The 16,820-nt window shown below is 34.5% G+C and overlaps 2 protein-coding genes across 4 annotated transcripts in view; one reads left to right on the top strand and one right to left on the bottom strand.

Moving 5' to 3' along the window:
- LOC115455575 (neurobeachin) overlaps positions 1-16,820 on the top strand; it is a 665,858-nt gene that overhangs the window by 542,645 nt on the left and 106,393 nt on the right. Inside the window, exons 40-41 of the mRNA XM_037447719.1 lie at positions 1,703-1,820; positions 2,175-2,277. Of these exons, the coding sequence (XP_037303616.1) occupies positions 1,703-1,820; positions 2,175-2,277 (221 nt within the window). The remainder of the gene's footprint in view (positions 1-1,702; positions 1,821-2,174; positions 2,278-16,820) is intronic.
- The window catches only part of LOC115455576 (facilitated trehalose transporter Tret1-2 homolog), a 99,835-nt gene continuing 87,033 nt past the window's right edge, over positions 4,019-16,820 (bottom strand). For all 3 annotated transcript variants that reach the window (XM_030184214.2, XM_030184215.2, XM_030184213.2), the window contains exons 3-5: positions 8,997-9,126; positions 6,569-6,754; positions 4,019-6,418 (exon numbers count right to left, since the gene is read on the bottom strand). In XM_030184214.2, the coding sequence (XP_030040074.1) occupies positions 5,259-6,418; positions 6,569-6,754; positions 8,997-9,126 (1,476 nt within the window). In that variant the 3' untranslated portion in view covers positions 4,019-5,258. The remainder of the gene's footprint in view (positions 6,419-6,568; positions 6,755-8,996; positions 9,127-16,820) is intronic.

Genomic DNA, 16,820 nt, shown 5'->3' with positions numbered 1-16,820 from the left:
GAGGCAGCGCGTTCCACAATCGAACAGCTTCAACGGTGAACGATTAATTGAATTTAATACGAGACAAGTATTATAACCACGTATTATTGGATCGAAAAACTCTGATGAATTATCTGCAATTACTAATTTGCCAGACTTTTTCACTACACGTGACTGGCAATGTCCCCAACTTATATACTAATCCCAATTACACTCTGTCCATCGGTAAAAACTACATAGAAAATCCGTACAGTAATTTCGGAGATGTGCGCTAACAAACAAAAATCAAATAGAAAAATTCAAAAAATCTCGAATTTTCTTTATTCACCCCCGTTTTTTGTTACTTTTCTTTCATAGTACAGACACACATAATCTACTATTTTATTATATGTTTAGATTTAATTAAAACATCTGTATGTTTGACTTAATTGGGATTGACCAAATAGATTGTTGTTGATTGCTTTAGTTGATGAAGTAAATTGATTTATTTGGTAATATTTAATTAACTTTAAGATTCAATATGGGGTATAAATCATTTCTTAATTGACCCGCTCACCACCCACACAAGTTTCGCTCGGATTTAAAAGATCATGATTATTGCATGAAGTGGGCTTGTTTCCGTGTACGTATTGGTTATTAATTAATTATATTTTAAATGTATGTAACTTAAAACAAAGTTTTACAAAATATTAGCAAAGTGTGAATGGATTATTCAAACATTTACATCCCTTTTCTACATAAAAAACTAAGATAAACTTAATTTAAAGAATATACATTAAAACTAACTTCTGATATTACCATGTTAAAAGAAAAAATCTTAACAATTTGTCAAATATAAAAAAATTAAAAGTGATTATTTTCAACAGCTAAAATCAAACAAACAAACTAACATCGTTGACTTTCCTTCAACACCAATTACATCGTAAAATCAAGTTTATAGCGCACCATTTATAGATATCATTTACGTACTGTTCAATTTCGTCGGATCGTGTCTGCACCTTTATAAGGACCTTGCGGGTCCAATATTATCGGACCTTAACATTTCGCAAAGCAAACACATTAAACCGAACATATTTCAACGTTTTTATGGACGTGTACCGTATTTTTACTTAAATTTCAATGTTTTAACCTTTATGCACCAAATATCACGATCATTAAAAGTTTCTCACGCGAATAATATAATCCGTTTAATGATACGTGTAAGGTATGTTCGTTTTGTGTTGGCTCGCTTCTATTTCCATTTTGTATCGACAGTTTTTTAATTAAGAGCGTGGTAGGTTATAAATAAATAAGTTCCAAAGTATATCGGTTCCGGGATCAGCCTGTGTATATACGGTTCCAATTGGCCGGCATAACTGTGTCGACTGCCGAGGGATAATGATCTCTCGGCAGTCGACATTCTATTGCACTCCATTATACTTACCATCAGGTGCAATGAGGTCACTTTGCCCTGGCGGCATAAAAAATATATATTATGTATATATGAGTAAGCATTAACATATCGTATTACACATATTAGTCGACAGCACAATCGACATGTATTGTGGATTTTGATTGCCAGAATAGATTACTTTACGACCGACTAGTCTCTAGGTACCTATGGCTGCTTATTTACATAAAAAATGTTACTAAAACCATACATTTTCAAAAACGAATAGCATATGCGACCAACAAAAAATCGGTTTCTTTCTATTAAACCCAAGTTTCTCTCTTTTCCTTCCAGGTGTTGAAATACTGCGAACACCTCCACGGAAAATGGTACTTCAGCGAGATCCGGGCGATATTCTCGCGGCGGTATCTCCTGCAGAACGTCGCCATAGAACTGTTCCTTGCAAGCAGAAGTAAGTTTACACACTGCTCTTGTTACTTATGCGCTCCTGGTAGGCGCTGACATTTGACAGACCAAAATTTAGATAGGCAATTTGCCAAATTGTTATTAATTTTGGGTGGATGGGAATCTCCATTCCGTCTTCCCTTTCATGTTTCTGTCTAGACCTTGAATGACAAATGCGTAAGCTTATGTCTTCATTAATTCATTTGTGTTATAAAATAAAATTCGTCATAGATTCTATTTATCAAAATAAAATTGCAAATATTCCTGCCTACTATCATGAGTACAAAATACTATAAAACTAAAATCTGATTTCATTCTGATTTTCTATAGATGACTAATATCCCCATATTTCTAATTCCAGCGTCGATATTCTTCGCGTTCCCTGATCAAGCGACGGTGAAGAAGGTGATCAAGGCGCTGCCGAGGGTCGGAGTTGGCATCAAGTACGGCATCCCGCAAACCAGGTCAGTGGCTACCTTTATCTTAAAGCTCACTGTTATTTGAATTTGTTGGATATATTCAAAATTTAATTGGGTATATTTTAGAAAAAGGTATATTTTTAAAAAAAGGTTAAATTGCGGATATACTTTAAAAAAATAATCGGAAGTGCTGTAAAATTTAATTGAATGTTTTTATTTTGGTATGAGAATCGATTTTGATTTCTTGCATATAAAAATCGAAATCTTAATTAAATCCCAATCGTTGGATTACGATTAAAATCGACGAGATGCGTACACTGCCCTCTGTGACGTTTAATAGGAACTAACAGGAGGCTTCGCTTAATCAATTCATCAAGCAGAGTAAAAAGTGTGAGTCAAATAATTCTTATATAATAAAACAGATGGCGTTACTGGTTTACAAGATACAACAATACTATCATGAGATTATATTTTGCGCTTTATTCGTTCTTCGAAACAACAAATATAAATTATAGGGTCTACTAAACGATTGAGGCCAACCTATTGACACATGGAGTGCAAATTTTGATCTCGGATATTAGATTTAGCTTTATTTTTTTAAAACTTATACGTTCAGCCCAAAGTTTTGAGAACTTCACGACTATATGCGCTCCCAACCTAAGATGTTTTTATTACATAGATACGTTGTCCGAGCTCAATACTGGCAAGACGAAAGTAAGGTAACTGCCCGACATTCACTTAGTCAACCTCCAACCACTGTCGCGGCTAGTCGGCTTACTAACTTCTTGTATTTTTATAAATAAAATGCCTTCCTGTGTTTTTAGACGATGTACAAATTATACTCCAACTGTGAATGAAAAAACGTTTCATTTCAGACGTTAGTAATATGTATACACTATTTAACTTATTTTTTAAACTAATTAATGCATTTCATTCGACTGTCATGGCGACGGGGCGGCCGACGCTCGGGCCCATTCGGAACCACTCGGGCTCGCTCGGGCCGTATTGATGCGAGCCGCTAGGGCTGTGACTATAGTAAATACTCCGCTGTTTTTATGTGCAATTTTGTTAGGGTATGACGCGTCTATTTGTAAAATGTCATTGCTCCCAACATTCTTTTTGTCGAATTGCATTAAATTGTCTCGATATTCCTATAATAATTAAAAATACTAGTAGACGTATATAGGTCGAATATGATATATTTGTAACACATATTATTATACATTTTTTTTACTTTAATTATGCTGTTTTACACTTCTCTCCGGGGGCGCAACGTACCTAAAAATAAGTACAACGTATTTTTTCACATATTCATATAGACAATATTTGATGACATAAATAATTATTAGTTACTCTATGATAAAATTATAGAGGGAATTTACCAAGACTGTGATTTCCTATAGTATCCATAAATATGACATCGAATCTACATTTATTAAATTATTACCTCGTAATTGAGATTCTGTCTAGGTAGGCATAGCGCCATTTTGTCTATTTATATCCCCAATAACGTTTGTAGTTTTTCAAACATGACAACAGTATCTTATTTTGGGGGTCAGGATTATAATTTTACTAACTCGGAAACTCAGCCTTGCTAGAGTGCTTCTTTAATACTATACACGTTATTTATTACTTCAAAATAGATCATACAAAAATTGTCTACTTTAAAATATTCATGACTAAAATCAAATGACTCAATAATTTTAGTTAAGTACCTACTTCATTATGAGATATTGTTAATTTATTAGGCGGTTAAAGACCTGTCTACAAAACAATAAAACAAAGATTGAAAACAACATGATTTTATTCACTCAGTCGTCACAGTGTTGCTGTACAATAGTTTAAGAGAACACCGCGCATATACACAAAATACAGCATATTTTCACAAAACTTGCAGACATTGTAAACATATTAAATGCTATTTTTGTGAACTACCTATTAATTAAAATAAACATGCACTGCTGAGTAAAGACAATTGAAACCATAATTATTATGCGTCATAAAATTTATGGTCTACTTGTAAAAAATATATATATAAAATTTTGATTGTCCGCAACACTTATACAAAAAATAATATGTTATTAAATTAGAATTGTTTAATGATATAATGGTAACCTTTCCTAATACCATAAAGAGGAATAATTTGTGATGTTTTATACTTCTTGTTATATTAATTATTTAAAATGTAGTATCTTCATTCAAATTACAGACTTTTGCTGAATGTTTTAATGCATCTGTAAATGTATATTTTCATAAGAAACATTTGTATCCTAAATACATATTGTGATATAAATATTGGCACTTAATACTAAATTTGTAAATTATATGTCTTACAAAGTTCAACATTTACAAATTAAAACAACCAGTTCTAGTTAATTTGGCAATACAAGAAACAAAATTTTCTTATTTTCAAATGTAAATTTCATTCATTACATTCGTTCCCGCAACCTTCTGTGCCGAACACATCACACGTTTAGTGAAAAAATATTTTATCAAACTACATTAAAACTAAAAATATTAACTTCGTCCTCACGCGTTAAATGTAGTAACTCTGTTCATTAAATACATTAGGACAAATTTGTACTTAAATTAATATAACGTCACCTTATAAAAACTAATGGTAACTACATAATGGAATGTAATTATAAATTATATTGTACACATTTCATACCTATAATACTGATCACAATACACACATGCAACGGCAAATAATATTAAATATAACACAGTCATACAACATTCATTGGTAAAAAAGAAACTCATTTAAATTAAGATTTTTCTAACTTATGGTAATTTTATGTACCAGGCTGTCATAAAATAGCCAAGCGATATTTCCCTAAACGTAACACGTTTGATCAAATCGTCCTCAAGTCTAAATAAAAATGTTCAATACTTGAGGTTATCCGATTTTAAGTTTTCACTTTTCATTTCTGAACTTCTTAATAATACACAATAGGAAACAATGGATTATTAACATGCTAATAATTTCAACAGTCAAGAACTAGGATAACATAACCCTACAGAGTTCATTCGCAATGGTTCTGTGCTCGCCTCGCTTCTTCCTCTTGCATCCACTGCGGTTTGAATTCGTTCTTTTCCAACGAGACCGCTGCACCAGCGCTGTGCCGCCTCTGTACAGGCCGGCCTTCTATACTACACCGTTTCTCTTTAGTGTACCCAGCCTCAGGGTCCATGCCCTTTTTGTCTCCATCAAATTGTTTCATGATTTCTGTGAGAGTCTTTCCTTTCGTCTCTGGCAAGAGCAAGAAACAGTAGATAGCCCCTAACAATGCACAAATTCCGAATAAATACAGCGTACCATTACTGGTCACGAGTTTTTCTAATTGTGGGTAGGTTTTAATGTTGAAAAAGATTAGAACGTATGCACAACAAGCCGTTGCTCCAGACATGACGCCTCTTATGTCCTGAGGGTATAATTCTCCGGACATGATCCAAGGCAGCTGAAGGAATCCTACCATACTGAAAGACACGTGGAGGAGAACACAAGCCAATTTTACAAGAGGCGGGCCATTGACACTGTCGCATATAGCTGCACCGAGCATAGCTACGCCAAGTAGTAGACCTGAAGCCGCAGCTAACGTCTTCCTTCTGAAGCTATTGATAAGACAAGCTCCGACAGCACCCATGAACACTCTGACACCGCCGACGATGATCGAAGCCGTGAACTCGTTGACACTAGTGCCAACAGACTTAAAGAAGTCCACCGCGTAATACAAAATGATGTAGATACCAGACATCTCTTGGAATACGAAGAAAATTATCAGCAAGGCGAAGGGTTTGAGCACATTTTTCCTCTTGAACAGACCGAGTTTCTGTTTGAACGACATAGACTCGTCGGTTTTGCGGTCTTTAGTGAACTCCATGAGCTCTTGCTGGGCTGTACTGTTGTTCTGACGGAGCCAGAACATTGCGTTGTAAGCCTCCTTCATCTGTCCTTTGGAGGCTAACCATAAAGGTGATTCAGGAACGAAGTACATCAGGAATGGTGTCAGGAGAGATACTCCGGCGCATATGGCGGCAACTTTTCGCCAATGCACGAAGGCCCCGAGTGAGTAGACGACGAAGATGCCGGTGGAAACGAGCCCGGGTCCCAGGGCGCTAAGCACGCCGCGTTTTTCTGGTGTTGTGATCTCCGCCACGTATATGTACGAGACTGTTGACATGCCTGAAAGAAGAAAAAAAACACATTAATAATATTGTTTTCACTTCGTCGAATGCTTTATAAACAAAACATTATGTTTGAAAGATTTCGACTAGTTGATTCAGATTTAGATAAGCATATTAAAAACGTATAATTTTAGAAAATATTTCTTACCTATAGTAAACCCTGTGATGAATCGTCCTACACACAGAAATATGTAGGTCTCCGAGAAGGCGATAACCAACCAGCCGATGAGGTTCGGCAGCACGATCGACTGCAGCAGCAGCCGCCTGCCCACGGCGTCCACCATCATGCCGCCCAGCAGCGCCCCGATCGGGTTCGAGATCACTCCCAGACTCGCTGTGGAAGGACAATATTTCATATGACTTTTGTAGGCTTAAGAATCGAAAGACATAATTTAGTTTTGCCCATGTTGCAGGCAATTTGGTTACGATTTGGTCAAACGTTACGTTCAGGAAAAATGTTCCTTTGTTATTTTATTACAGCCTAGTACTTGATGATTGTAAAAGTGTATTGGGCTTGAGACTTAACATCTAAATATGTCTGGGAATGATAATTGCAATGCAGATAGATATCCATAATAGTTTGTTGACGCATGCAATAAAAAAGCAGTAATTTATTCGTTTATGTCGAAATCTTTTGGTTTCGGTATTTCAAATTCGATACATTTACTGACACATCGGAATATCATTATATATCATAACTTTTGTATATTGTCTTAAGAGAATTATCTCTCATGCACTTAGAGATGAAGTATGAAGCGTATTTTTTTTGGGTCAAAAAAGTCTTTTAAACTGACTAGCCACTCTCAATACCTAAGGGCAATCCGCGCAGTTCGTCACTTATCGGTTTGTGTATTATTTGCGCACGTGACGTCACATAAGTGCACGGTTACCAAGGCCTGACCTCCCTTATCACCCGCCGGCACAGACACACCATTGTGTTCGACATATACATGCCACGCTGTGCAAACAGCCTTATCTTGCTTGCACACAACGAAGTTTGCACACAAATATTTAATTTTCCACTTATATTTCTGTATTATAATATTGTTAATGCTTGAGCGCGGGTCAATAAAAACGTGCCGCGTATTTTAAGAATTAACATTGTGTGGATTTGTTGGCAACAGTTTTTGTTTTTGTTGATAATATTTCAAAGAAGTGTTCACGTGACTTTATAAGTATAAAATTAGAGTAATCGTTAATAAATATGGTTTGAAAATAAAATACGATGTCCTTTTTGTGCGTCGTTTAGGAGTAAATTATTCCATAAAACTAGGAAGCATAAATGGCACATTTGAAGAGCAGGGTTCTTGAGCTTCTGACAATATAACTTTCACACGACGTCACATCAAAACGGTCACTTCATGTCGATTATCTGTGAACGCGGCTTTACCACGATTAATATTGAATCGCATAAAATTTTCCAAGCTTTTCCAAGACTTTGTTACCAGGCTCACAGAAACACGACGAGTTATAACAGCGCTGTATGGTACATTACGCATTTCACGATACGTATCGACCTAAAAAATCGTGTAATTTCCACATTCGGTTTTGGCAGCGATCCCGATTGTGGGCGGCTTTATATATAGCGCGTAAACACATTTTGTTTACGATTCCCATTCATAGACCAGTGACGCCTTACTTTCATCCGGTCTTCATTATGGTACTATATACTAGCTATGTACTTAGCATTTTTGTACCAAATATATCGATCGATCTTACATTGTATTCCTCAAAGACGCATCTGTTTATCGATTTTAACAATGATATATGTAGAAACGACATGAATATCTTTAAATTATAACAATAAAAAAAAGATTAGATTATAAATTATTTATTTGTAAACTATAAAAGATTATAATTTGCATTTGAACAAAGACTTCCAAAGAGGTCTTAGACAAAGTCAATGAATGCTTTAATTAAGTTTCGGATCATGTACCAGGAAAACATGATGACGCGTCAGTTTGATGACTCTAAATAGTTCATTAGGAAGGTTATGAAAACGTCCTTAACTACAATGCAATAGTATGTAACAATTCTTTGTAGTGGCGGTTACATATTCAAATGACGGAAGTTCAGGACAAACGTGATGCACATTTTTAATTCTTGTTTCTCTTAATCTTTGTGTATCTTGATAGGACACGTGTAGTTAAACAAGAACATAAAGTAAGTGGTAATATTTAAACAGCAGCGGAGAGTCGTCTAGTGCACCTTTAGTGACGATTACTAGAGATAATGATATAAAACTAGTTACACATTTTATTGCGGCTATTTATATTATTATTTTCTCCCGACGTTTCGAAGACTTTACAGCCTTCATGGTCACGGAGCGGGCGAAATTGTTTTATTTCAATGTGTAACATTTGCGTAAACATAACAATTCATTATACTTAGAGATAGACGACAAAAACGATCCAAATGTTTATATTTAACTTTTACTGACATTTTCAGTCTCAATATGTCGCTCACTAGCTTCTTCTTAATCTAAATAATATTGAAACTGCGTTATAAACTAATCCAAACCCACCAAATCTTACTTACTAAAGAAATATGTAGGGTTAATAAATAAAATTACTTACCGATCCATGAGCTCTGCTCGTACGATAGTGTGGGGTGTTCGTGTGAATACTGGGGCAGCAGAACTGCCGAGAAGCCCTGGCAGAAACCCACCGATATGTTGATGGACTGCGCGGCTAGGGCCGCTAACACCTGTTGACAAATCATGATACCCTTGTAACATTTTTATATTTAGTCAAGAATTCATAAAAAAATGATGTTGTTTATTTATTATAACGTTTACACACTGCTGGAATGATAAAACGATGGCCAATGTACCCAGAGGGACTCTTGCTACGAGATAGTTATCTACTTCAGGGCGCATTGGCCAATGACCTGCTCATACTTTTGATCACGTATGACATTTGCGGTTGTACTATTACATTGCGTTTTTTGTCACCAAAGGATTGTAAATTCCGTTAACGTAACGGACATGTAATCGCGTCTCTAATGAGTCAACGATCGATTTATGTACTCAATTAAATACACGCAACTGTAACCAGTTTGTAACGTTAATGGGGTGCCCATGTAACAGTATATTATACCCTTGTGTATTTAGTTTTGTCTGAAATTATCATCATTTCCTAAGTAAATTACTTCCTCACTAATCAATGATCCTTACTTCCTTGTTTACAATTTGTTGAAATAATATGTTATCAAGCAAGACATCCTGTTAATATTTTGTTGACTTAACAGAGCGAAGCAGAAGTGAATAAACGAAAAATCAAATTACAAAAAATCTACAAATGCACATATATCGGATTGACATGCTTACACGGGAATAGTTTGATCAATCTTCAATACCTTTTGGCACATAGACGTGCTTTACATATTTCCATTCTCTTCCATCAAACATAATATATTGAGATGATAAATATGACTCATTATCATGAAAATTCTTCAAACTGCTGTTATCCTAATACATTTCTTGCAAAAAGCGATATTTTTTCTCGCACCCTTTTGAAGCATATAATAAAGATACACATAATTTACGGTCGTTCGTTCACAGAATAAATAAGGTCTAAATCATAATTTTATTTTTTTTTATTTTTTTCTAATCAATGCGCATCTAAAGCATGATAGAAGTTTGCATTAATTAAGAAGCCTATATTGAACCTGCTCAAAAATTACTTCTTAATTTATAAAAAATATACGCTCCTACGAGACGTTTCGCAAAAAGATAATAATGTGGATTCAACTGTAAGCAGAAAATATTTCGATAAAAATTTCAGTTTTTCATATACTTGTTTATAATAACAGTTTATTTTTCTCTAATTTTACTCGTGCGTCCGCGTGGACTTGTCGGCTCGTTGGCTGTGCAAATTGCGCAACTATAACAAATTAGCGAAATGACGATCCGGAGCTACCGCAACTACCACTTACGGAGATAAATTATACGAATGCGGTGAGATTGTCGCCGCGGGATGACTTGCCTTACAGATCATCATGATCAACGTGACTGGTTTTCTTGGAATATAAAGGCCTAGCCTATTTACTATGGGGTCTTCCATTCATCACGTGAGTCTCGAAAGGGGTGGGGGGTTCCAAATTCGTTATTCATTATAATAAATGTATAAATGAAGTATTGTCTTAAATGACTTCCTCTATGATACCAAGATTATAATGAATTTATCTATCGTCTCGTGTGTGACCACAACAATAGCAATTGATAACCTCACTGACACTTTGTGACCCTGTTTCCCTGTTTTCTGGCAATTTATAGTCGACATAGAGTTTTAAATGTCAATATACGTCATAATAATGAAAATCTACGCGGTATTCATAGAGATTTTACTAGAAGTGATTGCCTCGGAGGCAGGCCGCTTTCGACAGCTCCGTCCGGAAATCTTTTGGGGAATCCTACGTTCAGCAGTGGACTTTATGTGGCTGATGATGATGACTGCCTCGTTAACTGCAGTGCTGATGTATCGGGTTCGTTTCTCAGGTCGGGCAAAGTGATATAGGGATTTTCTACCAAGTATCAAGTTGGAGTCTAGAATTTGTGCCCCATATGGCGATAGGCTCACCCTCATCACATCATGGGACGGAATACATACGGCGGAAAGTGAGTGCAACAATTGCGCAAGTGTCTGCCGATTTCTGGATGAAAGGCGTGAGAGCGTGTTTACCAGAAATCACGAGATATATCGAGAAATCGAGCCCAGACAACCAGGCGAACATGTGCGGCCGATGGTTATCGCGGAACGTGCCCGGCGACAAAACACCGCGCACGTGTCGTCGCCCATGCGCGCAACACTGTCATCATCTCGGGTGATACGCCGTGCGATAATTATCGTACGTCAGTAACTATGTCGAAGTTACAAAGATTGCCGCCCCGTTGACACAGTAATTTGATGATAGTTCATATTTTTTTTGCTGGGTACAGTCAGCCACGTAAATAGCTAGACAAATTCAAAACGTGAATACACGTTTAATTTTTTTCTTTGTGTGCAAGTAAAATAGCAATTTCTTTTTAATTCTTGTGAAGATAAAAAAATTATGGTAAGAACACAAAAGTTTATAAGGCTATTTGGGGTTTTAAATTCGCTCTATTTCTTGTGACTGACTATACCTATTATGTTTGGAGAAGTTGGAACGTTTTTGCATTCTTACGTTAAAAAAAAATACACGAAATGTCGTGTTTTTCTACATTATAGTGGATATATAATATGAGACTAACCATTTGTTATTCCTAAATAATAAGCGTAATTAATGCAGAATACTTAAACTAATTTGATAATTTAATAAACATAAAAAGTAAATCATTGCGTCAATTCATGGAATCTTTTTCACATAACAACGTAGCTTATTCAAAATACATTTGAACAACCGACCGTAAACATAATTTGACGCAGCACCATCGCAATAAAAAGTTTAATAATATCTATATTTACCATAACTAATTAAAATCATTTAAATTTGTTTGCACACGATATTAAAATATATCTCTATCAGTACGTAAAAAATTATAATAAGAAACAGGAGAAACCCTGCTCTCTGCACCTACATATGTTAGTACACGTGTAGATTTATTTGTATATTATGTTTTTTGTGCGACAAACTAATTATTTAGCACTTCCGAAGCACTTTATATAAGTACCAACCCGTTTAATCGTGTGCAACTAGCGGAACGGTCCTCATTATTGCAAATTAGTTGTTTATCGTGATTTTACTCGTTCATAGAGTTCATATATTTTTTATGCAAGTAACTATAAACCGTTGGTCTGAAAGCTAATGCGAGTAAGATTACACTGTGACGTCACAATTGAGATACAGCGCCATCTAATCATCGTCTCTGGGACTACAACATCAGCCTGACTGGAGATATTCTCCTTCCTTAGAAGAACGCAACCGTCTGTTCCTTTACAGTGCCGGCTAACTTTACGTCTCTACACAATCAGAATTTTTTATCTCATTTACCCGAAAAACTTTCATTGTGTTAACCAGACTTTATAATGAAACAGACTTCAGTTACGAGGAAATAATTGATTATTCATAAATTATTAAAGACCAAAATACCACTCAACGACAACCGCATATTCCAATATATGTTCATCTATAAATATATATTAATTATTTGCTCAGATGGCGAGAGAATTTATAGCAATGAAATTTCTCAAACGACATCGCGTAGTTTATGTATTTACAAAAAAAAAAGAAGAATTACAAACAATAGCTGCTACGAACGAAAACACCGGAAATGTATGAAAAACGTAGACGCAAAAAGTGGAGGAAAATTATGCTAAATATATGTTAATTCTACTGTAATAATGAACCTAATCTTCTATGTTAGACATGTAATGAACATTTTCATATATAAATTATTTCTACTTTAAAAATATAATTGAATTAATTAAAATGTTTAAATGCATCAAGCCCAAAATAGACAACCGTTTCCGCCCTTTTAATAAATGTAGTAAATGAAAATATTAAATTAATTTAGATTTAAAAATAGCACCTTACTTAAAAAAGCTTAATTCCATCCAACAATAAAACAGAATAGACTCTTTTATTGTACTACTTCGGAAATAAATGCTGATACCATATTATCAGAAGTCCAATTATTACTAAAGCAAGGAAAAAAAGATCACAAATTCCGGCTTATTTCCCACCCTTTAAAGAATCTATAATTTCTCGAGCAATATGAATATTCTTTTCAATCAACACACTTTTTAAATGTAACCATATGTAGGCTGCCCTCAGCTTTACGACACGAATGTTTCCGATCATGTGTCGTGTGTAACAAGTGTGTTGTTCCGAGTGTGCCGGTTCGCCTTGTCGCATAGACGCAGCTCGTGCGCTAAACTTTAGCGCAATATAAAGGTTGCTTTTTATATATCCTTAAAATAATACGTGTATTTAATTGTTACAACATTGTTTTTGACAGAAAGCGTGCAGCGATAGATAGGATGATTTAAAATATTTCTAATAAAACTATTTAAATCTAAATTTTGATTTTAATCGAACGTGTAGCTAGCAGGCGTTTAAAACCTTTCATTGTATAAAACATTGACGTACGGGTTGTTAATTGTTCATTACGCCTTATTAAGTATGCCTGGTAAACATTTTCATTCAATTAAAATGTTTACATTAATGGTCGAGAGAATCAATGTTCCAAGAAATTTGTCATTTATTTTTTTATTTTTCACTTGTATTAAGACTTAAAAATTGTTTTTTTTATAAACTCAACATTTACGTTCAGTAAAAAATCAACTGTAACTAACGATACACTATCACAGTCCGATTGCAGAACTCGCACGAAAGCTTGATAAAACACAAATACTCACAGTCAAATTGGCGCCAATCGAGTCAAAATACTTCTCTATATATTTGTAATTAGAGGTATACATCCCAACTTGTTATGTGTGGATTGCAATGGATACTGACCGGCGGCGGGCACGCGTGAACCGATTTTATATTATTTATTGGTGCACATACGGAAATAAAGCTCTGACGGAAGCGACTCCGTGAAACCGCGCCCCATTGTGCACGACACGCACTACGCACCCGTCTGACGAGAAATTACGTGAAAATGTTGTTTTAGTTGACTATACTTAATAGCAATACAGTGCAGTCAAAACAAAATAAACATATAAAGTGATTTTTTTATTGTATGGCCGTATGGTGCAACAAGTATGTTTCTAATAAAACTTGCACGAAACTATCATGCGCTCGTCATCCTAAGACGTAGATGCAATTGCGCTAAATTCACAATAATTACATTGGTTACAATGACCTTTATACTGGAACACGGTAGTGTTTTCAAACTAGTCGATTTCAGAGACAGACCCTATCTGCCTAGACGGATAAATAATATGTACATCACTCACTCAATATATAGAAAGGCAAAAAAATCTAAGATTGTGTCGACAACCGTAAAATTCTTTTATATTTTTACATTAATCAGCCAGCGTATCAGCAAAAAAATTGTAAAATTTAAAACTAGCAAAAAACATTTATTAATTTTAATTATTATACTTTAACTATGTGTTTATAAAAACTCTTATTGCCGTACAGGTCATTATATGTAAATTAATTAGCACAAAAGTTATCACCCTTCTCTCCGTGGAATACAAGTTCATAAAATGATATTTTATTGTAAAAGAATGGTTTTCTCAAGTTAGCGCAATCTTACTCACTAAGATAAATAATTTTGGAAAACAAACATTTGATAATATCCCTGATTAGACTTCGGAAAAAAAAATAAGTTTTTCAACATCAGGCTGGCGAATTTTCAGAATAATTTTAGGAAATTGGTCTTATTTAGAAATTACCCGTGTTTTAGTACCATGTAAATCATAAAAAGAAAAATAAATATTTAGCCTCTTCTAGCGGTCAATACCGCGGTGTAAAATAGTGCGCCGGATTCTGCACTTGCAGTGAACGTAAGGCCGCATGTGTTTACCACGCGTTGCGCCCGCGCAGACCTGCGACAACCGCGCCTATCAATGCCTATCGCCCGACATTTTCATATAATGTCACATACAACGGTCCCTTCTAGAACAATATCTACATTCGTGACACACTTTTAAATCAGCTATTTGAGAGGACAGATAAAGAAAGAGATTTGTTACATATTATACTTTCAATTAAAAGTAACCATAACTACACATTTGTTGTTGACAAGGTATAATAACTTGTATATTTTAATATTATAATCCTCTGTGTTGAATGCAATTTGATACTTGGATTATTCAATTTAATAGTAACGTAATAATAACAATTTATTATCCCTCTCTACTTACTACATATAAAATAAATTGCATAAAAAAATTTAAAGTAAGATTTTGTCCCGGAAAACAAAAACGACGGAAATGTTCAGTTAAATCCATTGCTGTACCAAGCTCTCATGAATCGGAAGGATATGCGAGCGGTGCTCGAGCGCGGGACAGCCTTGACCGTGCGTTTGATGCCTTCACTCGACCGTATTTACCTCTTTGCGTGTCATGCGAGCCTGGTACTCAGCGGAGTTTATTGTTGGAAAGCTTTTGTTATAAAGCTTAGTTAGTTTATTTTTTATTTTATTTTGTATGAGAAAATGTTACAAATTCTCTACAGTTTGAATAAAATCTATTGTTTCCAGCATTATAATAATGATTATTATTAATATAAAATTGTTTTGACATCTTTATTAATGTTAACAAATAATTTTATTACTTTGTAAGTAAGCAAATAATGTCTCTACATAGAGTTGAAAAACTGAATGATGTTCGTTTAAAGTCGCTTATATGTAGAACTATCATTCTGATTATTTTTTATTACTGGTCAGTTACATTACCACTGCTATAATTTATAGGATCTGAATACAGCCTCGAGCACAAACGAGTAATACCACGTTTAGTTTGTCCATTATCTTGTTATTTAACATAACGTACATTACATACATGTTATTTGATTAAAATAACGATATAAAGTTCAAAATGTCCCTTGACATTTACATTAATTGAAATCAATTAATTTATTTATTAATAGACTGGTTAGTTAGTGGTTACAAATATATTTTGAAGGTATTCGGTTTTGTAATAAAAGACGTTATCAAATAAGATATAAGTAAGTGCGTAAAAGTATAACAAGGTTTTATCATATTTCCAATCATATGCAACATTATGAAAAAATTTGTATTCATTGCATTGAATGTCCTTATACAGACCAAATTCAGCTTTAATTTAACTAAAATTGCTTTAATTTAACGAAAAAATACACAAATAAATATTCCGTTTCACCTATCTGCGTAGTCGAATTACTTTTTTGTGCACACAACATTGCCAAAACATAGTAAAGTTCAGCGACATTAACACTTGGCAAGGCTCGGTAGTAATAATATTAGAACGTACAGTCAGTAAGCCATAATAAGCCATAACGTTCGATAGAAACATGTTTTCTTATGTACAGTAAATTGAAGAAATTCTAAACTTGAAATCGTCTATAGACGTTTGATAGATTTTTTTTATGTGCAGTAAATTTAAGAAATTATAAACTTAAAATCGCTTATACACGTTTAATGGAAACATTTATTTGTTTGTATGCAGTAAAATAATTACCTTTTATTTTTGTGAAGGAAAAAATTGTTGGCAAAAACCCAAAAGTGCGGATGACTGTACCTATGTTAATATACAGGTGGAATTATCGATTAATTTACATTGATGTGGAACGTTCGAGATCGTGTGAGCGTCTCGTGAGGAATATGTTAATTATGTTACATAAGGTTGTAGTCGGAATATTTAATTAGTTTATATACCTATACATATGAACAGTGGTGCATAAGAGTTAATTAATGAATTAGTAATATTCCAGTTTGTTATTTTTTTATATATAATGCAAAGCGTGAAATAAACGTAGAGAGTAAA

The sequence above is a fragment of the Manduca sexta genome, chromosome 7 (genome assembly GCF_014839805.1).
Source record: "Manduca sexta isolate Smith_Timp_Sample1 chromosome 7, JHU_Msex_v1.0, whole genome shotgun sequence".
NCBI classification, from domain to species: domain Eukaryota; kingdom Metazoa; phylum Arthropoda; class Insecta; order Lepidoptera; family Sphingidae; genus Manduca; species Manduca sexta.
This window is presented reverse-complemented; position numbering and strand designations above follow the sequence as displayed.